Genomic DNA, 23605 nt, shown 5'->3' with positions numbered 1-23605 from the left:
TATCAGACCCTGCACATGTCCACATATCCCCATACACTGAAACCTTGTATCCATATTTGTGCTGTTTTGACTTTTTGATATAATGTGAATCTGACAGTGGTTTTAACATGATGTAATAATGATAAATAGACCAATCAAAATGCTCCAAAATTACTGTACTTTTGAAAAAAAGTTATTTTTCCTTCTCCTGTAAAATGACAATTTTTTGGAGATTCAAGGTTTTTGCCTGACAGCACTGATATTGCAGTTTAGCCTTTTTACACTTTTTTATGTCTAGTGTTCATTTTAAGGTATGTTATTCCGATAGTTAGCAGTCTGTGTATTTGTCTATTGTCTTTTTTATTATGTCACATGTTCTGCTCCTACACGGGAGACAATAGATGCAATAGATGTGCAGTGTTAAGTGGGCTATGAACCCGTAACACACAAGTATGGATGTTAAGGGAGAGTGTGTGTTCTAGGCTCTGTTGAACATTTGACTGGAGGAGGAAAATCATGTCAAAGACAGATCAGCCAGGCACAGCTGCACAGCTCATCACTAAAACAGTCCGAAACAGCCTATAGGAACATGCTGTTAACACACACTGCTGCCCGTACTTAGCGCACTGGCGTGTGCCTGGTGTGGTTGGATTCTCTTTGATCTGTAGGTAACATGACTGTGTGGGGCTTTTCATTGAGTTCACTGAGACAAGAAGGAGAATGGCAGGTACAGTAAAATAGAGAAGTGTGTATGTATTAATGTTTTTTGGGGGTGGGGGGGTGAACCAAAAGGGTTCAGTCAGAAGAGTGAGGAGAGAGACAAAAAGAACAAGATGTCCCTGCATGTGTGTGTGTGGCAGTGTTAAGGCATCCCAGCTGAGGCCCATGCTTAGGGGAGCAAGGTGTGCTTGAGAGACCTAAACCTGACCCCACACACATACACAAACACGCGCATGCACAGAAAGTTACGTAAAATATAAACATAAAAATGGGGCTTTTCTATGGTTACCCTCATCTCAACCATAGAAAATCCCTAAATCCCTAATCTCTCTCTCTCTCATTCTTACTCTCTTCCTCCCTCTTTGAACCAGAGGAGTACAGAACCATTCCACATTCTTTATTCCACTAAATATGTCATCGCTCTCACACAACAACCTTGTATCTCCAAAATGGCAACTTCATAAGAGAAGTAAAAAAATCTTTCAGTGGAAGTCAATAGAAAAAGATTTTATAACAAGTCATTTTGGAGCATTTATGTTGGTCCATTCATCATGACATTGTGACACAATATGAAAAACCACTGCTATATTTACATCATGCCAAAAGGTGACAAACAACAGAAATTTAGATACAAGGTTTTTCCTGACCACGGCAATATATTTCATGTTTTTTTAAACATCCGAACTGTGTTACTGGTCACATGTTTTCGGTGTAGTATCAGATCAAAAGCTTGTGAGGTGTGCAGTCTTCCACAGAAGCAGAAAACAAGACATCACTTACACCCTCTGGAAAAATGTGCCTAGCATACACAAAGCAGTCAGATTGTTCAAATCTGTAGAAAGAGGAACAAGACTTTTCCATGTACGGCTCTTTGCCCAACTCTGTGTTGCATTATTTAAAGCACTTTGGTTTATTGTTATGCAATGTTTCTCTTTCACTAAGTCTCCTAAACCTATTTTTGGCTAATAAAGCAAAGCTGTGCTCTTTGTAGATCTCAGGCAGCGGGAAGAGACATGCAGTCTGGAAAACAGTAACAGTTCTGATTGTAATAAGGAATTAAAGAATGGACTCGCATCCAGGCCTTTGGGGTTTAAAAGGTTAATCTTAAGATTTCTTTTTCAGGTATCGAGTATAAAGCTTTTTTTATTGTAAATGCTTTGATATCAGTATCAGTTACATAAATAAACTAAACAGGCTCATCCAAAATGGTCCATGTATATTAAAACCATACCACATGTGAGTAAAAAGCCATGCTGTGTAACAGGGTGGTACATATGTTATACTGCAGATTGGGATTAGGTTGAAAAATGCTGGAGTATTTGTCTGCAATTGAACTCAAACCACATTTATACACATGTAGGCCATGGGTTGATGCTCTAAGATAATTACCATGGGTACAAACTCTAAAAACAAATATTGTTGCTGTAATTACAGTCAATTTACTAATTTACACACACTTCTGCTTTTCCATTTTTACCTGGTGTCACATTTGATTTTATCAAATTGTCTTAGAAAGATCTATAGATGATTAGCCGGTTGTTACGAAATGTATCTTTTCAGCATTATATACAACAAATATTATCAAGTATAAAACATTTTAATGCAATTCCAGTTAGCAATATGTAAATGTATGAATGATACCGGTATGAATTATGAAGCCTAGGGCAATGCTGTGATGCAAGTGCTGCTGATTAATAAGATCTCCGCTTTGCTTTGGTTTGACCTTTGCAATCACTCCTCTGGAAAAGTGTCATTTTGCAATGCATACATCAGTACGCAGAGAAACACTTCACGTACGTTCTTGACACACCCGCAACCGAGCGTAAATCAAGATGTACTTAACTACTAGACCACTCTAGAATCAAGGCAGGAATACGCCAGAATCCAGTCAATGCTTGAAATGCTTTAGGATTTCTACTCTTTGACGAATTAGAGTGGTTGGATTATAATGTCAATTTTCACACTGGATTTATCTGTGTTCCCTCAGGTCCAGACCACCACCATGTGTATCTCAGTGAGCCTGAGCGGTTCAGTAGTCTTGGGCTGCCTCTTCGCTCCCAAGATCCACATCATCCTGTTCCAGCCTCAAAAGAACGTCGCTACGCTCAGAGTGGCCACCACCCGCTTCAGCGTCACCACCGGCCCTGGCTCCAGCTTCTCTCAAGGTACAGCAACACTGACCACCAGCATCACTGACCACCAGGCCGACCCCAAGCCTCTTAAATAACCAGCCCAAGCCTGTCGATAACATACTGGATACTCTAGACATGCTGTCTTACGATACCTCGAACTGTAGTACTAAAGAAAGTACAAACGTTCCTGACTTTCTTATTCCAAGAATATTTGTACAATTTCTTCAGTTCTGTAAAGGTCAGTATGTGTGTGATAAATACAATAAATGCAAAGAAGACATTTATTACAGAAGTGCTTTGTTGTCTACCTGAAAAACATACACTCAATCAAGTTTCAATAATACAGCCTAAAGATCTTAGGAAGAAATATGGACGCGCCAAACTTTTGTTCACACCTCAGATCATTAGCTGCACTTAATTTCCAGAGACGTCATGGAAACTCCTTGCATTTACGGTTAATAACAATGACGTTCTTGTGTAATTGACCCTTTTGGCCACAGTGGGTTTATTACACTAAGAATAACACATCCTTTAGGATCTTCATGACTTTTTTCACTTTGCCAGACAGAACATTTATCCGACAGAGATCTGTTGAAGAAATGATGATGGTAAAAATGTGCAGCTTCTTGGGACTGCCAGTAATATTTGTTTTTTAAACTGCCTTGTAGCTTCAGCCGCCAACATGGTGCCAACAGTGTGTAACGGAAGAGAAGTAGTGGACTCCACAACATCATCTCTCTGAAAGACTCTCTCTGGAGTTCCGTCCATCCGCCAAATTTGGTATACAGATTAATCTTATCACTAGTCAATAAAACAGGTGTTTGCTGATATTAAGGAGGCCTCTTTCAGTAAAGAGGGCCGCCTATGTTGTTCTCAACGTGCTGTGAGTACAATTTCCCCATTCTCTCTCTCTCTCTCTCTCTCACTCTGAGACTAGTTAGAAATTTATCAATGGGATGCCAATTGAAACTCTGTATACCCCTTCTTTTTATGGAACATATGATAAAGTACTATTTGAGACATGGAGTAAAATGATAGTAAATCTGTTCAGTGTATTATATACAGGATGTTTTTAATGTAGATTTTTTTGGTGATTCAGGTTTGTGCTTTCTTGTAATTTATGTAAATAAAATGTGTTTTATATGAATATAATTAGTGGTTGATTGAATTGATTTGTAATAGGTCTGAATGAGTGGGTGTCATAACTACCATAGGTAGTGTGTGTATGGCACAGCTCCAGAGGCCTGGGGTTGTGGGTTTGATCCTCACACTGATTACTGTCTGCGAAAAGTTTGGTTTACTCTCCCCTGGTCTGTGAGGGTTTTCCTCTGGGTACTCCACAGACTCCCACCTCCCAAAAACACATGGCAGGTGGCTATGCTAAATTGCCCCAGGGTAATGAGTGTGTGAGGGAATGGGTGTGTGTGTGGTACCCTGTAAGAAATTGGTGCCTTGTCCAGGGGGTGTTTCCACTGCTTGTAGACTCTGGTACTATCACAACCCTGACCACGAAGAAGTGGATAAGTAAATGGATGGATGATCTATTGTGGATAGTATCTTTATTGGGTACTCTACTGTTTCACTACTGGTTCAATCCCCTAGACCAGTAGAAAGTAGGAGTTTCCTACCCAAATATTCACAGTTGAAGTGCCCTTATAAGGTGCCTAATCTCTGATCGCTCCACAGGCTCTTCAATTCAGGTGTGAGTGTGTGTTCATTGCCACAGATAGGGTTAAATGCAAGGGCTAAATTGCATTGTCCTCTTGTGCAATGACTATAAAGAGTGGTCTATAAATCATTAAATAAGTTTAATCATTGTTTACATACATTATGATTTGCAATTTATTTTTAAAACAACCCATATGCTTACTGCTCTTTAGTCTGAGAAGTGTCTTATTAATTCCATTCACCATTTTTATTCAGTCCGTTTGGAATTTGCAAAAACGCTGTGCCCTCAATGCCAGGCCACATTATTAGCATATTTATTTGTGCATCATTTTTCAAACTGTTAACTTTCAGTGAGACAAACAAAAAAAAATAAAATAGGAGTTCCTCTAATTAATAAACATTAGTGTTTATAGAGTCACCTTTTCCTTGCTGTTTTGAAGTAATAATATCTAGAGCTGAGCTGCATGCTAAACCACCAGAATTCATGAGCACTTTCATGTATTTTCTGCTATGCATTCTGAGTAAACACACTAAAGACCCCTCATGAATATAGGAATACTCAGCCCACCGAGAAGAGCTCCCATCAATTTCTAGAGTAAAAAACTAAAACGGCCAGAGAATGAGAAGCAGCACGCCCACACTGTTTCTGCTGCTGTACATTATTTCCATCTAGTGGACACTGAGGATAACAACTCCTTAAAATAATGGTTCATTGAAATATAAAAAAAACAACCTTACCCCAGATGTAACTCATCAGCCAAGACACAATTAGTGTGCAAGGCCTTTGGTCTTTGAGTTTCTCACTGGAGCGTTGAGGATTACATACTATATGGAGTGTCTGTGTCACCAAAAAACATAGACTTTCATTATTGTTTGGCGGGATTGAAACTAAAGAAGCAAATGTCAGATGCTAATTTGGTCTGGCCAGGTTGACTTATTGATTTTACTTTGAACAAGTCCTTTAAATGACCATGGGTAGGTCCAAGCATATAGTCCTCATTCTTACAACTCAAGAATAACTCAACCAGTTTGCATTATTGTCCACATCAGCACTAAATCACAAGGCTTAGGATGTAATATGCCTGGGAGTCTTAAAAGGATAACAAGCTGATCAGATAATAAAAGCTGTACACTGATACTTTAAAGCTAGCCCACTCTACAGAACCTGGTTAAACAATGATGTGGCCATTTTAACCACCATTCACATCGACTCTAATAAAACAGAGAATAAACAATCCTTCTCTGAAGACAGGTGATGCAGTTCACTGTTTCTCTCAGTATTATCTAGGTGCACATTAATGAACGTCTGATGAGATCACCACAGGCCCCCTTTTACTGTTCATTAAAACACTAATAAATATGCTGTTATAATAAGTACCTAGTAGATTAGTCTCCTCTCTGGAGTAAACATAGGGGGGATCCAGGTGTCATGCTGGAAGCCAATTCCAATGCAAGTGACCCTATAAACTGTAATTGGCAAATTAGTAGGGATAGACTGAAGCAATTTTTTCACATTCAAAACCAGTACCAAGTACCTGATTAATCACGGGACAGATGTGGACAGATCCTCCACATGTGGACATATTATAGCCTATTTTACAGCAATTTCCATCATGTAGAAATGACTGTAACTGAGCTTGCAACAAAAATGTGTCACCTTTGCGTATTTAAGGTGGCCGCAACTTCAGGCTCCTGCAGATGGCGTTGCACAAGGATAATCCGTGCTCCATGAAGTTACTACCACCTTAAACATGCAGTGGGAATAATTTGTTGGAGAATTTCTATTGGTACATTTATCATGAAATCTGAAGACAATGTAAAGAACTGCCTGGTTCAAATTATGTCAAAAAGTGCAAAACAGCAAAAATAAAGATGAATGAAATGATATATAATAAAAACAGTAAAAAATGGCAAAAAATGACCTCATTAATTTACATTAATCCAACCTTTAGGTTTTACCTTTAAGATTTGGAGATACAACTGCGAAGAACGCACCTGAATTTGATCTTATACCCTGATGCAAATACTTTGTTAGTCTGTATTATACCAGAATAATCTTATAGCCGATGTCAGCAACCTACAAAATGGTATTACCATAGGATAAATGTAGTACTGTAAGTCTTTGCCTTTTACACAAGCAGGTCCTTTACTGTCACAGTGGTAAACTTGGGTGAGAGCAGTAATTCAGCCGCATGAGTTTAACAGTTATCTATCGTTTCCATTCATGGTGACTGCTGACCTATAACCCTGAGAACAGGGTAAGGTACAGTGTATAATGTACAGCCTTTGCTCGTAGATTCTCTATATGAAGACGTTGCCATATCTGCATATCTCCATATCTTATCTTCAAAGGGCCAGTGTGGCTGCAGGCTATCACTCTAACCAAGCAAGAGAAGACTATTATGACACATATGGTTTAAAAGTGTGTACATGCTTAGTTCTATTAAATATGATGTATAAATAAATCAATATGAATGTTATGTTTACTATAAACTTTTGCACTATGATATATCATACTGGTCCATTTTTTTTTTTTTTTGCTTAATTCAAAAGTCTAAGTAAAGCTGAAAGTTAGAGCTTTAGCTTTAGTTAGACCTCACTGGACTCATGTTGGTTCTGCAGTGGCAGCCTGCTAGTAAAGCTAGTTTTTAAAGGTTCTGTAAAGAGATCTCTGCAAGAGGGGTTTCTATCAGAGAGCAGGGGTGGGGAATCAAGGTCCAGCAGTTTGTAGATTCCCATGCTCTAACACACTGACTAAACCTGACAACTGACTGGTGAGCTGAATCAGGTGTGTTTTAACAGGAAAAGCATAAAACTGTGCAGGAATGTTGCCCTTTAGCCTGGAGTTGCCCAGCCCTGCCTTAAGCATTGATTTAATAAAGTTGTCATTGTTTTATTGAGAACCACTGCATTTCCTAAAAGGCCCTTACAAAACCTGCTAAAGGGTGTAACATACAGACTGTACTTGAGTGAAAGTAAAACGATGCACTGTCACCAATCAGAACCATTCTTACCAAAGGACTATTTCATATCTGTGGGCAGGTTCATATTCACACTGATATGAATGTGACTGCATGTTTTTATAAAACAATTATTTAAATAGGACAAATTATTAAACAAAAAAGGAGAAAGGCCTCCAGGTCCTGGATTGCCAATTATATATTTACTTTCAAATATATACAAAAAATCTTCTTTCCTTTTGTGAATAAAACTGAGATAAAGTACACACATTCAGTTTCAGTTATACTTGAGTGAAATAAAAACCTCAAGTAATATTACTTAACGTACAGTAGTGAATAAAGTAAAAGTACAGATACTCAAGTATTTCACCTGATGAAACCAGGTGGAATCAGATGCTTGAAAGGTCTGAGAAGGCCCAGAGTTGACCTCTCCTCTATCCGCACAGGTTTTAGTAGGGCTGGATGGACTGATACTAAAGATCTTGCCAATATACTGATTTTAGAAGATCAGAAGCAGTTACTCCACTAGTCAGTTCATGTAGCAGTCTATTTGATATTAATGACAGATTCCTTATGCCTATATTTTACCCTATTACTGAAATAAGGAGGTCCTCTTCTTGTGCGCACAGGAAGGCTTAAAGACTGTTGGTACTGTTAGCAGGATAAGCTCGGTACTACTAGTTTAATATAGGAAAGACTCCAGACTGAAATCAAAACAGCTGAGATCAAAACCCAAAAAAACAGGCAAATAATTATGGGGTGAGCTTCAGACAAATCAATAAGTTGACCGAGTCTTCACTGTTATCCCCCTTGTTTTGTCACTGACAGCAAACCTAAAGAGACTGGAGTCGAGCCAGAACTTCTCCAAAGAGCTAAGCCTTTAAGTGGGCGTGTTTCCAAGCTTCACACACACACACACACACACACTCACTCCTCCAAACTGACTGACTGACTGGAGGAGCAACATTTACTTCAGTGTTGTTAGCAGAGAGTTTGCCATCAGACTGTTTTAAAGAGTCTGACACACACAGCGCTAGCTAGCAGGTTTATCGAGGGCGTTACGGTGAGTGCACTGCACTGCACTAAGCTAACTACGTCTTGTACTTTACGAATGGTGAATTACTCGGTAATTAGACTCACTTCTTGAACGCTGATGTTACACTAACGTCTGCCTACACTTTTCACTGCCAACAGCGGGATGTTCAACTAACGTTGATCCGAAAACGTGTTTATTTTTATCCAGTAAAGCCGGATCTTGACCTGTAGCTAGATGGAGTTCGTGGTCCTACGGTTCTCCGTGCAATCCTAACCTTGCTAGCTAGCTGCGTAGCCTTTAGGTGACTGCGAGCTATCGCTAGCTAAGTGTCTCAGCTGAACACTTCATCCTTTATTTATGGACTTGACAAACTTTTACCATCGAGCTAACGTTAGCATGGTGTGCTAACGGCTAACTTTATGCTCGTTTATGTAGCCATGTGTGCGTAAAACAGGGTGACGGAAGCGGGGAGACTTTGTGGGAAGCTGTGTTTCTCTTCAGAGAAGATGTGTTTCTCTTCAGCAGCCACTGGAGACAGTAGCTAAGCTGCAGCCGACTGCAGCCTAGCCACCACTTACTGTAAACCCAGGCATGTTCGGGCAGGCCTCGTCTTACTGGAACTTGGCTAGCTAACTACCACCGAGGCCAGGTGCAGGTGTATGCCTGCCTTCAGAGTCTGGTTAATAGAGCTAGCTAGCTGTCCGCTTTCAGAACAGCCTGCTGCTCAAATCTAGTCGTTTATGTGTGTAGCTAGCTGGGTTTGGCTAAGTAGCATCTAGCTAGTGTCTCATATTTAGTGAAAAATGCTGCACATTATGCAGCAGTTAGCTAAATGTTTTTAGACACCAGTTAAGAAGTGAATTCACATATTTTAAAGAGGATTTCCGATTAAACAAAAGCATCCCAGCATAATTTGGTAATTGGGAGAAAAAATAATTGAACTTTTTCGATGAAAAACACACTTGGGTGAACATACAGAGTCAGACTGTGCACAGTGACCGCGAGAGGAACCCCGATGTCCAAACTCGCCTCAGAAAGTTAGCTAAGCTAGCTAAGCTACCTCAGAAAATGGATACAAAATGTTGTTTGTCACTTTTGTGTTTTTATATATTTGGCATTACCAAAATGTTATCAGCACAATGTTGGTGCAATCATTACATGCACTGCTTTGTTAAGATAATGTGCAAAAAATGCACAATTAAAATCTTCTCATTCAAATTTACAATCCAGTCAATGAGTCAATAAATTTCACCATGATGGATATTTCTACCCAAAATATTCAGTATTGGCATCTGAGGGAATTGGTGGGCTTTAATTTTAGACTTTTAGGGGTGGCATTTGTAATTTAGAACTAATCATCCAACATCAGGACCTGACCAAATGCTCTTGTGGCTGAATCAAATCAAATCCTCACAGCAATGTTCCAGCATCTAGGGTAAAAAGAGAGGCTGTTGCTTTAGCAAACATGGAGACAAACAGCCAAGACCTAATTGAGATGTTGGATGAGCAGGTTTCCTACGCTTTGACAGATGATGCTGTAGGTACCAGGAAACATGAGGTTTTGTGACTTGAGTAGTCTGTCGGACGACATCCTCAATAGCAAATGAACATACTTACCAGCATCATAGAGCTTAGTGCTATATTAATTGTGCTCCCTTTCCATTTTATTGCAAGCGTATGAAATGCTGATTGTTTTAGTAACAGGAGAAAAGATGGCTCCTAAGAGAAGGGCAGCATCTGCGGCCAAAGCAGGAGGAAAGAAGGTGAAGCAGGAGCCTGCAACCCCAGTTAAAGACAAGTTCACATCTGCTAAAGAGACTCTGAAGGCTACAGGATCGCAGACTAAAGCCAAAAGGAAACCAGACAGCATTTGTAGTCTGTCAAATGCTGAGGTTAGGACAGATAGGTGTTTTTTCTCCTCTCATAATTTGTGATAACCAGTATCAGTAAGACAAAACTGATCCAAATAAACATCTGTAATAATCCACTGACATAGCTGATGTCTGATTTCTAGTGCTGAATAAAACATCTTAGTGTTAGAAGGTCTTTCTGTCACTGGTTTATTATGTAAGAAATTACTATTTCAGTGTAAAAGCTTACATCCCAGTTTGGTTCTCTAGGTACATGAAGATTATGATTGTATGCTGAACCAGACCAACATTGGAAATAACAACAACAAATTTTATGTAATTCAAGTCTTGGTGGGCAGAGGAAAGTACTATTGCTGGACAAGATGGGGCAGAGTGGTAAGTTGTGTTTATATATATATATATATATATATATATATATATATATATATATATATATATATATATTTATTTATTTATATTTATATTAGTTGATACTACAGCTTCTGTCCTCGCTCATGGATTTTTCCTTTCTTTCATTTTCCTTTCCAGGGAGAGTCGGGACAGAACAATTTAGCTGGCCCCTCAAATGCTGATGCTGCCATTAAAAACTTTGAGAAGAAATTCAAAGACAAGACGAAGAACAACTGGAGCGACCGGGAAAACTTTGTCTCTTATTCAGGGAAGTACACTCTGATTGAGGTGGATGGGGATCAGGATGCTGAAGTGAAAGTAAGGCAAAGAATTCAAAGAATACTGTCAATATTACATATATTTTAAACATGTAATTTGCTTGGATGTAATGTTTTATGAATTTCTGACCAAAGAAGTTTATTAATCTTTAGTGTTAATTACAGAACTATTGTTATCTTAAAAATGAATAAATAAATCAATTATAAATTAATAAGGATATTTAAATAATTTTATGTAAATATCTTTATTAAAACTGTACATATGTACATATTAGTTTTATAATTTATAGATTTTTGTGTCACAAACCCTATACAATCAGAAAAGTTAATAGATAAAAATGCACTTGCAAGCAATGAAAGAAGCATAACTATGCATATATATATATATATATATATATATATATATATATATACATATATATATATAACTGCTTACATTTACTTGCTATGCTATACTGCTAGCCTATGGCAGGCATTTGAGCTGTATGTAATGTGTCTAAATTACGATGCCACTAAATTTGTTGCTTCACTAGTACCAGCACCCAGCACTACTATCCATTGAAAGTTTCATTAGGGAACCAAAAGTGTATCTTCTACAGCGTTACCCAGAAGAATATCTGGCATCATCATTTTTAAGAATGTTGGGAATTGAGTTGTGTAACTTTTTAATGACCACTGTAGTTTTTACATTCAGGTTCCTGGGTCTTTATTGGGAAGCCTTCCTCCTTTGTGTGCATCAGTAGTTTGCATTTGTAGTTTGACATTTCCTTTAAATGATTTCTATTTTGTTCCTTAGGTCGATGCTGTAGATGCTGGAGCCATGATAGTGAACAAGAACATTCTGTCTTGCACACTAGATGAACCCACTCAAAGGCTTATTAAATTCATCTTCAACAACGACATGTTCAAAGAGGCCATGGAGAACATGAACCTGGGTGTGGCTTCTGTTCAACCTGTTCATCTTTACATGTGTTTTAAAATTTTCTTACACAGCCTATCTGATTAACCAAGCCAACAGTTCATTTAACCCCATAACACTCCATGGCTTATTTCACACTAAGGTGTATTATTCAGTAACTACAGGACCTCTGTGCAGATCGGTGAGGCTATTGCTTAGTAATAGAAGTGTGTAATAAAACGTTCAGCCATTTAACCGGTTAATGAAGTGTATGGTTTGGAGGAAGATTGATTTTTATAGTACAGTGTTTAGTGTGACAGCATGACTGGTTTGTAATTCTGTCTCCTTACACAGACATTAAGAAGATGCCGTTGGGGAAGCTGAGCAAGCAGCAGATTGCTAAAGGCTTTGAGGCATTAGAGGAGATTGAGGAGGCCATAAAGAAGAAAAGTAATGATAGCAAGCTCTCAGAACTGTCTTCTAAGTTCTTCACCATCATTCCACATAACTTTGGCCGCAACAGACCCCCTGTCATCAATCGTGATGACATCATTCACAGCAAGAAGGAGATGCTTCTGGTAAGATCCCTGTATGTCAACTAATCATACAGACCGTGTATTACTCAGATTAATGAAAAAATACAGCACAGGTACTCTTTTGCTGTCGCCTCCTGGTAGGTCTTGGCTGATATAGAGATAGCCCAAAGCCTCAAAGCTGAGTCAGAAAAGGCTAAAGAGGAGATGGTGGAGACTGTACCTCATCCAATAGACCAGGACTACCAGTCTCTCAAATGCGACCTCACCATTTTGGATAAGAAATCCAAAGAATTTAAGGTATGCTTGCTAGTTAAGATGAAAGCTAGGTGGTATAAACCTAAATAAAGTAGCATTTTGATTACTGTGTAGTATGGAGTGAATAGAGAAGTGCACTAACTGGGTTGTTTTGTGCTGGTTTGTCTTGTTTTAAGATTATTGAGAAGTACTTGAAGGCAACTGGCCATGGACTCACCATAGTAGATGTATGGAAAGTGGACAGAGAAAAAGAGGTGAGATAATGTTATTTCTATGTATCAAATGTAGAGTTGAGTTGTGTGCAAATGTTTGGACACCTCGTCTCCAGAAACTTATAAATGGGAACAAAAGCACAATGTCTGTGTATTTGCTGATATAATATATAATGAGGCATAGGCTGTACATACACTATATGTACAAACTTATGTGTTCATTAGTTTAATGCATTCATCTAATGAATGCATTAAACTAATTTAAGAAATACCTGTTCTTGTCTATGGTTCTGTGTCTTTGCTATTGTAGGCAGAGCGTTTCAGAGAGAATGACGCTTTGCAGAACCGGAAGCTGCTTTGGCACGGCACTAATGTGGCAGTGGTCGCAGCTATTTTGAAGAGTGGCCTCCGCATCATGCCACACTCTGGGGGACGAGTAGGCCAGGGGATCTACTTTGCCTCTGAAAATGCTAAATCTGCAGGCTATGGTGAGAATAAAAGTCTTCCTAGCACAAATACAGGATTTAAAACTAAAACTAATCAAGATTGTCACTTCACGTAAGATAGACGTTGTGTTTTAATGTGCCATTGTTGTCACCACTGATGTCTCAAACGTTCTGTATCTACTGTTCTGTATGTATTGTTCTGTATGTATAATGTTTAGTATATGTGCAGAATTAGGCCATATAAGCACATTTAAATTTTTTTGGCAGTCTGTCCTTCCAACAGGATTGGGATCATGTTTCTGAATGAAGTTGCTCTGGGAAGGGAACACACTATCACTGCAGATGACTACAGCCTAAAAAAGGCTCCGGACAGCTATGACAGTGTGGTAGCACGAGGAAGACAAGAACCAGGTTGGAGATTTGGTTTTCCCAAAATAGAGTTCAGTATTCAGTATTATCCATTATTATCAGGTATCCAGTATTGTTGTATCTCATCCATCTATCCAATCCTGTGTATTTTAAAACCTTAAAGCAAGTTACTGACAGTTACAAATGTTAAATTGCCCTGAATCAGGAGAGAGAAGCCGGTTGGCCTCAGCTTAGTTTTTTAGCATGATGACTTGCGTTTCTGGCTGACAGATAAGCATTTATAGATGAGAGTGACTCGGGTCGAGCAACTGCTTTTGGAAGTTTTTTTCCTGTGGTGTTGGTTCTGTAGCCCACTCATGAAGCCCTTGCCCACATTTGCTTAGCTAGCTTAGTCACAGATCCTCTGAGTATCAGACAGCCCAGTGTAGCTGCTGTTGATTGACTGACACAAGTCATGTTTCGACTCATAGCCAGCCAGCTAGGCTTAGATAAGTTAGCAGAGCTAGCAGACCTAACAGCTGTTCCAGCTAACTGAGGCTCAAATCACAAGTTTTAGATAATAAGGGGTCATATCTGAAAGCACAGAATTCAAGTGAATGGTCTTAGGAGTGTTTTTGACTGTTAGCAGACACATTTAGTAGACTGCTTTGTCCAGGTTTGCTTGTTTCCCTTTTCATTCGAACTCAACACATCGTTAATCTCATAACTACGGTAACCCTCCCCCCCCCCGGTTTTCAGGGAGTGATCTTACCAGTCACTGAACCTCTAAATGAACCCTGAACTCTGCGGCTCTCTTAAATGCACATACAATTTGGTCAGATACTAGGTAGACACAGAACAGTAATTTGACACAAAAGACACATTGTAATTTCGCAAAGACTGCCCTCATGTTTTTTAGATAACATCAACTTTTTAAGTACCACAGTATATTGTATTACCGTTATACCGCTCAACCCTAGGTCAGAAAACTAAAATGATAAAATGCTGTTTTATATTTCCTGATTATTCAGTGTTAAGGGTATTTAATAGAATCTTAGTTTTATAAATTGTAGAAATGTGTCCTAAATCACTGTTTATTTATACTTCACAGATCCCTCAAAAGATGTCTTTATTGAGTTGGATGGGAAGAAGGTGACAGTGCCACAAGGCAAAGCTATAAATCAGTCTGAGTATGAAAACAGCTACTTCCAAAACAGTGAGTATCTCATTTACAAGGAGAGTCAGTGCCGCATCCGCTACCTTCTGGAGCTCCGCTTCTAGCTGCTGTTTCTAAGTGGACTTCTGAAACACAGGTAGCTGCTCAACTTTAAAACATGAAGGTTAAAGTTGCACTTTACTAAGCAAGAGACTTGCTTCTGAATGATAGATGAATAGTTAACCAAAGCCTATTGAGAGCCCGTTGTTATTTGCTGCCATGTTCAGCATAGTTTTACATGATGAGAAGATCTAAAATTGTTGGTTTGATATTTTGTTCTTAGTTCTGACAGTTAGCTTGAAAAGATCAGACAAACTAGTGTGTTATATGATCATGCTTTTTCATGTGACAAACATTTTGGTAAATGTCATTTTACAGTATCTTCCCTTAGAATCAGTTTAAAATGTGCATCATGAAGATACTGATATTCTTTCTAAAGCTCTTTACTCATAGTTATATTGCACTTACTGTACATGCCTTTGAACAATAACATGAAGATTGAAGATGTTTTGCACTACATATGTTAAAAGACATGTGGATGTTAAAATTCCCCTGAAGTTACCTTTTCTGTTTAAAATTAAAAGTTAAATTCATGTTTTTTTATTCATTTCTGTTAAGAGGCCTTGAACTTTAAAGTAAGTTGTAAGGTGCCATTATTTTCCTCTTGTGCATTGTATGTTGCTTTTTACTTGTATTATCTACATGATGTAGATGTAGAGCAAAAACACTAGTTTTTTAGGATCTGCCTTCCTAAGGAGCTTCACTGTTCAAAAGTCTTTCCTGACACTTTTCCACATGTCCTACCTTGCTAACATTGTTTGCCATATTCGCTACATTATCTCAGAAATACTGACACGACCATCCTACAGAAGACCCATTAATCATTTAATCTTATATGTGGCTCCTTTAAATGTTTCAAATATAACTGCATGGTCATTATTCCTTTTGGTGGCCATAGTACATTGCTTACCATGTCATGTAGATATGATGCTTCTGCCTTAAACTTCCTAAACCATGACACATCAGTAATAATATTAGCTACTGATGTTTTTAATAGTGGATTGCAAAGTGAAAGTTTATTATGCCCTGTGGACATACTGTACATCATACATTACAGTATAAATATGTTTTTAAAACAATTAATTTTGTTTCCTAATTATGTTGCACTTTTGGTAGAATTGATTGTGAGTGAATGTCAAGGTCCTAAGAGTACTCTGGGTAAGGTTTATGCTGTAATGACTCCAGAATATGCAACAAATAAACTGTGTGAACACCTCAAAGACTTGTGGCTTTGTTTGTAGCCAGTAGGTGTCAGTGTTGAAAGTAGTCTAGAATTTATTCCACATCTGCCCATGTGCTCAGTCAAACCCCTCAAATGAAGCAGAGTTTATCCTCATTAGCTGAGATTTTCTTCGAGCTTTAGCCTGCTGTTACATGTTTTGAACAGTTAGTGGTGTGACTCTTAATCTCGGTCATGTAGTCCAGTAATGACTTTATACCAAATCCTGCTTATTTAATTAGACAGAAGTGCTTAATTGCTCAATTCCTAACCCTACATCAAACCACGATGTTTATCTGTTACATCCTACTTTTTTCAAACAATACTGATCCATCACTCACTTTGACTTTATCTCTATGTAATTACAAAATTGTACGTTTAGAGATCCTATTCTAAATCATTTTATCTATAATATATTAATGTGTCCAAATGTTTGTGGACACCCCTTCTAATGAATGCGTTCAGCTACTTTAAGTTGTACCCATGCAGCTAGTATAATCCCCTGTAGAGAAGGATTGACTTTCTGATCAGTCCCTCACCAATTCCTTGGTGGGTTCAAGGTGGGCATGGACTTTAGATGGATACATTGGATACATACATGTGTTGTTACTGGGACCCTGTTGGGCTTCCAAAATGGGCTTCCTAATTGGGTCCCATCTAGGCCCCATGTGCATTGTAAAAACCAGATGGGCCTAATGTTGGGCACACACGTGTGGGGCCTACATGCAACCCATGGACAAAACCTTCCGGTTTCCAGTTGGGATACCCATATAGACCCCATCAGGGGCATGTTATCTGTGATCTCAGTAAGACTATGCCATAGGGCGTAAATCTCAGACCTCACAGTGATGAACAGCTTCTTTAAGGTCTGATCATAAGTTTTCTATCTATTATGATCTGTTCTATCTGCTACCCCTGCAGTATTGCCAATGCCACTGACGACAACACAACCCCAAAGCATGATAGACCAACCCCCATGCTTTACAGGGGTTCTTTTCTTGAGGTGTAGTTCCTTTTTTCTCCAAACATACATTTGCTGATTGTGGCTATAGTGGTCTATTTTGATTTCATCAGTGCACAATACTTGCTTCCAAAACACACATGCTTTTCTAGATGTTCTGTAGCACAGTTCAAACGTTTTGTGACAAAATCACAGGTAAAGTTGTCCAGAAGGTTGATGTTTAAGCAGCATCACCCTTTTGACTCCTAAACCTGTAAGAGACAGTTTAAGGTTTAATTCATTTGTAGTAGTAATTTAGTTCAAATGGTTCAAATATAATGAGGATAATTGAATCAGAATACATAATGAGTGTATTTTCCAAAATGCATAATGTAGTAATGTATAAAATCTAAACTTTTTTTCTATTTCTGGCTTCCTTCAGTAATACATATTTTACACTGCTTGCAGTTTAAGGCCAGAGGGCAGCTAGAGACGTTGGAAGCAACACAGTTTTTTGACCGAGCTTTGACAATATAACGAGTTTAGTGTAATGTCTATTTTTGTGTTTAGAGGTAAACCTTTAAAAGAAGATTTGGTCTCACTTCTATTTTTCAAATACTGAGTGTTAGACTGACAGCAAAAGGATTTGCAAGAGACGGAGTGCCACAACTAAACCTTTCTGCAGGTTCTCGTCAGCCACATAAGGTCATACTTTTCTTACAAGCACACAAACTGGTCTCTTCCAGAGTTTTTTAGGCTTTTAGATATCTTCTTATTCTTCCACTGAATTTCCCTGCCTTGTAAGTATTATAGCCTTCCCCTGTTTTGTGAGCATTATAGCCTCTCCCTCTCTTTTGAGCGTTATAACCTTCCCCTGTATTGTGAGTGTTATAGCCTCCACCTCTCTTGTGAGCATTATAACCTTCCCCTGTCTTGTGAGCGTTATACCTTTCCTCTGTATTGTGAGCAATATAGCCTTCCCCTGACTTGTGATTACTTTCATTTAGACAATGAAATGTAAGGAGTGCAAGGTTTGAAGAGAATACAAGTTTGGCAGTTTGGTTCAGCTGGCTATTCCTAATTAGTCAACTAATTATGGTCTGAAAAGGGTTTTTTGACAATATCAGGTTTAATGATTTAGTAGCTCAGTGGTTGTGTTAACTACTCTGACCAGAATTTGATCATTTCTGCAGTCACATTAAATAAAGCCAGCTAAACATAAAATTTTCCCATTATGCTGCCTGAGAGAAGGTGTACAGTAGGACCCAGGGGAGCATCGACACTCATGAGGACAGAGGAGCGTGTGTCTGTTTCAAAGAGGAAGAGAGAAAAAAAAACAAACATAGGGAATACAATGTGTGACAGTCACAGCCCTACACAGCACTAGAGCCAGAGAGCAAGAGCACAAGAGAGCATCCTGATATAACACCAACTTAAGTGCTGCAAAATATTTACCAACACCAGTGGAAACTGACAGAAGAGGTGGCATCTTCTCCTCTCACCTGGGCCTTGGAGCACACCACAGATCACCTGTTCCACTTTTGAAATCTGCGGATAGGGATTCTTCCTGTAGGACACAAGCTGGATACGAGACACACAGGAGCAGAGTGGGAGAGGAACCATGCTACGTTTTGGACAGTCTTAACTTGTCTCACCTCACAAGTAATTCAGGCTGTGATGTAGACCGCCTGAGGAGAAAAGAAGATTGCATCCTGCAGGAAAAGAAACACCACACTGTTCTGGAATCTGCAGCCATAACAACATCTCACCTGCATTTCCCCCCAATTCTTAAGAAGAATGTTTTGACATATTTGAAGAAGTTCAGGTGTGTCATGGTGTTCCCTTCAGCAGAATATCTGAGGTCTGATGGAGAAGTCTTCAGAGAACATGCAGAAACGAAATGAGGTGAGAGAACTTGAAAAGCAGTTGTTTTAATCAACTTCGACTAAGTATGTTTAAAGCTAAAGGCAAAAACATGTGAAATTAAATTCTGAATTTAGGTAAGTTTTAGTCACTTTAGTTTTCCACTGGTAATGCATATCTAAATAGAGAAATCAACAGCAAGCAGGAGCAAGAAAGCTTGAATACCAAATGCAATTAAAAGTATTGTACATCAGTGCATCATTGAAAGGAAGCAGGGGGATGCAGCCATTACATTGATTGGGGGAGAGAGGAGGTCACAACTTATAATCATGTATGACTCATGTGAGTTCAACAGGGGAGAACAATGTGTGTGTGTGTGTGTGTGTGTGTGCATTTATATACATATAACAAATGTGTTAAAGTTTATTGATCTCTGAAGGACTACATAGTTTGGAGCACTTTATATTATTATATATATTATTAGTATCGAATACAGAGTATATTATATATATGTATTTTACATTGACTTCCATTCAGTGTTGAGAACATTTTTTGTGTAAACCTTTACATATGTATATATGTATGTATGTATGTATGTATGTATATAGGGTCACATACAAAAAACTGTTACACTGAACGGAAGTCAATGTAAAAAGAGGCCATCTGGAGAATTTTCATTAGTCCACTCATTATAAACAAAAATCCACAAAGTAAAGAACAGCAGGTTTGTGATTGTGACATCCAAAAATTTCTGTTAATAATAGTCAGCTGGATCATATCAGTGATTTGTTATTAATTATCATCTTAATCAAGTCCTTTTGCTCACACTTCATTTAAATGTACTCTGATGTGCTATTCCAGAGACTTGTCTTATGTTGCATGATAATGGAAGTGATTACAGCTCTGTAAATGTATTCACAGCCAATCATACAATTCCTGCTCTTTACATTTGAAGAATGTGATTAATAGTAAATAATTTACATGTACATGTATGACATGTGCTCAGTACATTTGATTTCATAACTACCAACATGATGCCTACAGTTTAACTAGGTAGAACTAGCCTGCAGTATAACTGCAATCAAACTCTCACTCTCGTACTTTCTTTGTTTTAGAAATACATCTGAAAATTGGAGGGAAGAAATAATTGGCCATGGGGGATCGTGACCTGGTGGCCAGTCTCTGAACTATGGCAAAAGCTAGGTCAGGTCTTATGCTGGGTCTCCTGACCAATCAGACAACTCTAAATGACACGTCAGGCCAATGGGGGCCCACCAAGCCTACTCCCCCGAGCATGGAGGAGGTCATCCACTCAGAATCCCAGATTAAAGATCTGGTGGGGTTATTCTGCATGGTGACCCTTAACCTGGCCGCCCTGTTGGGTAACACTGGGGTGATGGTGGCCATCGCCCGAGCCCCGCATATGAAGAAATATGCATTTGTGTGTCATCTTTGTGCAGTGGATCTACTTTGTGCCATATTATTAATGCCTCTTGGGATAATATCAAGTTCACCCTTCTTCAGTACCGTGGTCTTCACGGTTCTAGAGTGCCAGGTCTACATCTTTATCAACGTGTTCCTGGTCTGCGCCTCTATTCTCACCGTGACAGCCATTAGTGTGGAACGCTACTACTACATTGTTCATCCCATGCGCTATGAGGTAAAGATGACCATTCACCTGGCCGTCGGGGTGATGGTTTTCATTTGGCTGAAATCCATCCTTCTGGCTCTCGTTACCTTGCTTGGTTGGCCCGCCTATGGCAACCAAAGCTCCATAGCAGCTGCCCATTGCTCCCTGCACTGGAGCCACAGTCGTCTCAGGAAGGTCTTTGCCATTCTCTTCAGCGTGGTGTGCTTTCTGGTTCCTGCAGTTGTGATTTTCGCCGTGTACAGCAACGTCTACAAGGTGGCGCGCACAGCTGCCCTCCAGCACGTTCCTGTACCCACCTGGGCCGCTAATCAAGCCAAGTGTCGCTCAGACTCCATCAACAGCCAGACCACCATCATCACCACTACTCGCAGCCTTCCTCAAAGACTGTCCCCAGAGAGAGTGTTCGGTGGTGGCAAAGCCGCCCTGACGCTTGTGGTCATCGTAGGCCAGTTCCTTCTGTGCTGGCTGCCGTACTTCAGCTTCCACCTTCACATGTCCATCACGGCTCCTCTCCAAAGTCCAGGAGACATCGAAGAGGCTGTAACCTGGCTGGCCTACTCTTCGTTCGCGGTCAACCCGTTCTTCTATGGTCTGCTCAACAGGCAGATTCGAGAGGAGCTCATCAAGCTGAGGAGATGTTGCGCCCCCAGCAGGCCTGTGGAACTTGGGGCATCCAGCCATGAGGGATCCATCCAGGAGAACTTTTTGCAGTTCCTGCAGAGGACCACCAGTACAGCTGAGACCACAAGGTCAAGCTGTGCCAACTCCAGCCCTAGGAACACTCTGGACCATGGTGTCCGGATACCTGGACAGATACCCGAGGAGTGATAAGTTTTATAGAACAGTGGTTGTTTTATCGATGGATCAAAAACTGGGACCTTTTAGTGGCGTTTTGTGTTTTAGTCCCACCTGCATACAATATGAGCTGAGGTTTTTGTCTGGGTTAGTGTTACATTCAAAAGCTAAGCCATATTAATACTGATGGACCTAAATATATTACAAATTCATCAAACTTGTAAAAAAAATGTTGTAACCACTGATGACTGATAAAAATCTTGCACAATTGGCAGCACTTTACTATAGGATGAGATTGGTAAGGTTGCATAACAGCTTCAATCGACATAAACATGCGTAAAGGCTTCTGCTGCGTTGGACGTCCGAACTGGGAATAACGCTACTCAAGTTGAAAGTCCTCAAGTTAAACATTAGGATACTTATACACTATGTCAAAGCATTTCCAAAAAACACTTTCAGAGTTTCAGAGTTTACCACAAGTGATTTAACAATCCTGTGTTTTTTGTAACCAAAGTCTAATCACTTAGTTTAGCACTGTTAGCATTGTCCCAGGTTAGAACTGTTAGCAGTTGATAACAACTGTATTATGCAGTGTTTTGTGCAGCCAAACATCATGAGGAGACGTCCACAGGTAGACGTTGGGCAGTACTGTGTGTATGACTCATTTAATAGATAGAAGTGCAGCCACCTTGGATTTTGAACCCTGGGTTGGTGAGGCTCTCCCGACTTTCAGAGTAGGAAATCTGACTTGCAGGGGTGTACCAGTTGATATTTCCTACTTGGAACTTGGAAGATCCAACATCCGAGCTCGAATGGGATGCAGCATTATTCCAACAGTTGTGGCACCCTGCGATGGACTGGCGTCCTCCCCTGGAGGTATTCTTGCCTTGTGCCAGTGATTTTGGGTAGGCTCCAGGCCCAATGCAACCTTGACCAGAAAGAAGCAGATCAGAAGCTGGATGGATGTATTATTCCAACAAATTTCTGTTGTTATAACACTTGACAAAAGAAGCCTCAATGAAAATAGATGCTTGTTGGAAGAAGCTTTGTAAAAGTTTATGTAGGTTTATGTCAGTTGGCATGCAGGGCTTGTAATAGGTAGGTGTAATAGAGCCTTATGAATGGTGTCCTGGAGCAGTGGTTCCCAACCCTGGTCCTGAAGGACCCCCTGCCCATTTTAGTGTTTACCCTGCTCCCCACACACCTGATCCAGCTAATCAGCTTATTAACAAGCCCTTTCTGAGTTACAGGTGGTGTGTTCAAGCAGGACGCCACTAAAATGTGCAGGACCAGGGTTTTGTGAGCCGCTGCCCTACAGTAAAGTGTTATGGATTGAATACTTTAATACATCTAATGACAAAACAGAACAGATCTGATCAAGCATTTAGACTGTATCTATTACTGTAATAACTGTAGACACAGCACTCCGTAATCTATGTAACTGTTTTTTTTATTATTTGACTTAAAAGTTGGGGTCGAAGGGAACTTTTCATAAAACAAACGAACAACCGTAAACCCAAAACCTTACTGTTCTTGTCATTTTTAAATCCACACAGCTGTAAGCATGACGTCGGCTGCACTAAATCCAAGCGGACAGGCAGTAGTCTTGTAGCTGGCTAATTCCATCTGCCAGTCGCCATGGAAATGCTGTGAGTGTTGGCCCTGCATAGCAACAGGGTTCTTTTGAGCTCGGTCCTCAGGTTTGCTTGTATGTAATGGGCTAAAAAACGGGCTTCAGCGTTAGCCTTTTGCCCGGACTGAGCTTCCATACTACAGAGCCTCTAGCTAACCATTCATTCATATGTCACCTTAATATGTCTGGACGTTCGAAGCCTGCGGTCCAGGTTTCTATGCATTTATTACGCCGTTACACAGAAACATGCCGGTCAGGGGGACTGAAAATCATTACCATGCAGTGAAAGTGCTCAGGCTGAGATAACACAGTCTGTTTTACACACAGTCTTTTATAGGCTTTTCTCTTTTACAAATAGAGAACGCAAATCAGGGCCAGGCTGGTTTGTCCACAGCAAACAGTGATCATGGCCGTTTTACAGGCTCGTGTCATGTTACAGCTGTTCTATTTACTCCCATTATGTAACTAAGGCTGTGTACTCTATAGGCTGTCTACTCCT

General features: G+C 39.7%; 3 protein-coding genes across 5 annotated transcripts in view; all 3 read left to right on the top strand.

Annotated features, from left to right (window-relative positions):
- grm2a (glutamate receptor, metabotropic 2a) overlaps positions 1 to 3932 on the top strand; it is a 57029-nt gene extending 53097 nt beyond the window's left edge. Inside the window, exons 5-6 of the mRNA XM_072684575.1 lie at positions 2687 to 2864; positions 3500 to 3932. Of these exons, the coding sequence (XP_072540676.1) occupies positions 2687 to 2864; positions 3500 to 3573 (252 nt within the window). The 3' untranslated portion in view covers positions 3574 to 3932. The remainder of the gene's footprint in view (positions 1 to 2686; positions 2865 to 3499) is intronic.
- Positions 3933 to 8385: 4453 nt separating this feature from the next.
- Positions 8386 to 16225, top strand: parp3 (poly (ADP-ribose) polymerase family, member 3). Of its 3 annotated transcripts, none has more exons than XM_072684574.1 (11): positions 8386 to 8522; positions 10200 to 10387; positions 10616 to 10741; positions 10895 to 11074; positions 11831 to 11969; positions 12287 to 12510; positions 12610 to 12765; positions 12900 to 12977; positions 13246 to 13423; positions 13649 to 13792; positions 14841 to 16225. In XM_072684574.1, the coding sequence occupies exons 2-11, from the start codon at positions 10208 to 10210 to the stop codon at positions 15008 to 15010; spliced, it is 1575 nt and encodes a 524-aa protein (XP_072540675.1). In that variant the 5' UTR covers positions 8386 to 8522; positions 10200 to 10207; the 3' UTR covers positions 15011 to 16225. The 3 variants fall into 3 exon arrangements, with proteins under 3 accessions (XP_072540675.1, XP_072540673.1, XP_072540674.1); XM_072684572.1 differs by having other exon boundaries at positions 10194 to 10387; XM_072684573.1 differs by lacking the exon at positions 8386 to 8522 and adding an exon at positions 8547 to 8585 and having other exon boundaries at positions 10194 to 10387.
- A 2323-nt stretch (positions 16226 to 18548) lies between these two features.
- On the top strand, positions 18549 to 23125 carry gpr61l (G protein-coupled receptor 61-like). Its single transcript, XM_072683109.1, has 2 exons — positions 18549 to 19069; positions 20143 to 23125. The coding sequence occupies exon 2, from the start codon at positions 20217 to 20219 to the stop codon at positions 21504 to 21506; it is 1290 nt and encodes a 429-aa protein (XP_072539210.1). The 5' UTR covers positions 18549 to 19069; positions 20143 to 20216; the 3' UTR covers positions 21507 to 23125.
- Positions 23126 to 23605: the final 480 nt, after the last annotated feature.

This window comes from Salminus brasiliensis, chromosome 7, assembly GCF_030463535.1.
Source record: "Salminus brasiliensis chromosome 7, fSalBra1.hap2, whole genome shotgun sequence".
In the NCBI taxonomy this organism is placed as follows: domain Eukaryota; kingdom Metazoa; phylum Chordata; class Actinopteri; order Characiformes; family Bryconidae; genus Salminus; species Salminus brasiliensis.
This window is presented reverse-complemented; position numbering and strand designations above follow the sequence as displayed.

Bases quoted from the DNA above. Each gene is read 5' to 3' on its own strand.
- parp3 (XM_072684574.1), top strand. From the start codon at position 10,208: ATGGCTCCTAAGAGAAGGGCAGCATCTGCGGCCAAAGCAGGAGGAAAG. The intron at 10,742-10,894 runs GTAAGTTGTGTT...TTTCCTTTCCAG, and splicing joins GGACAAGATGGGGCAGAGTG to GGAGAGTCGGGACAGAACAA. The intron at 11,075-11,830 runs GTAAGGCAAAGA...TTTGTTCCTTAG, and splicing joins ATCAGGATGCTGAAGTGAAA to GTCGATGCTGTAGATGCTGG.
- gpr61l (XM_072683109.1), top strand. From the start codon at position 20,217: ATGGCAAAAGCTAGGTCAGGTCTTATGCTGGGTCTCCTGACCAATCAG.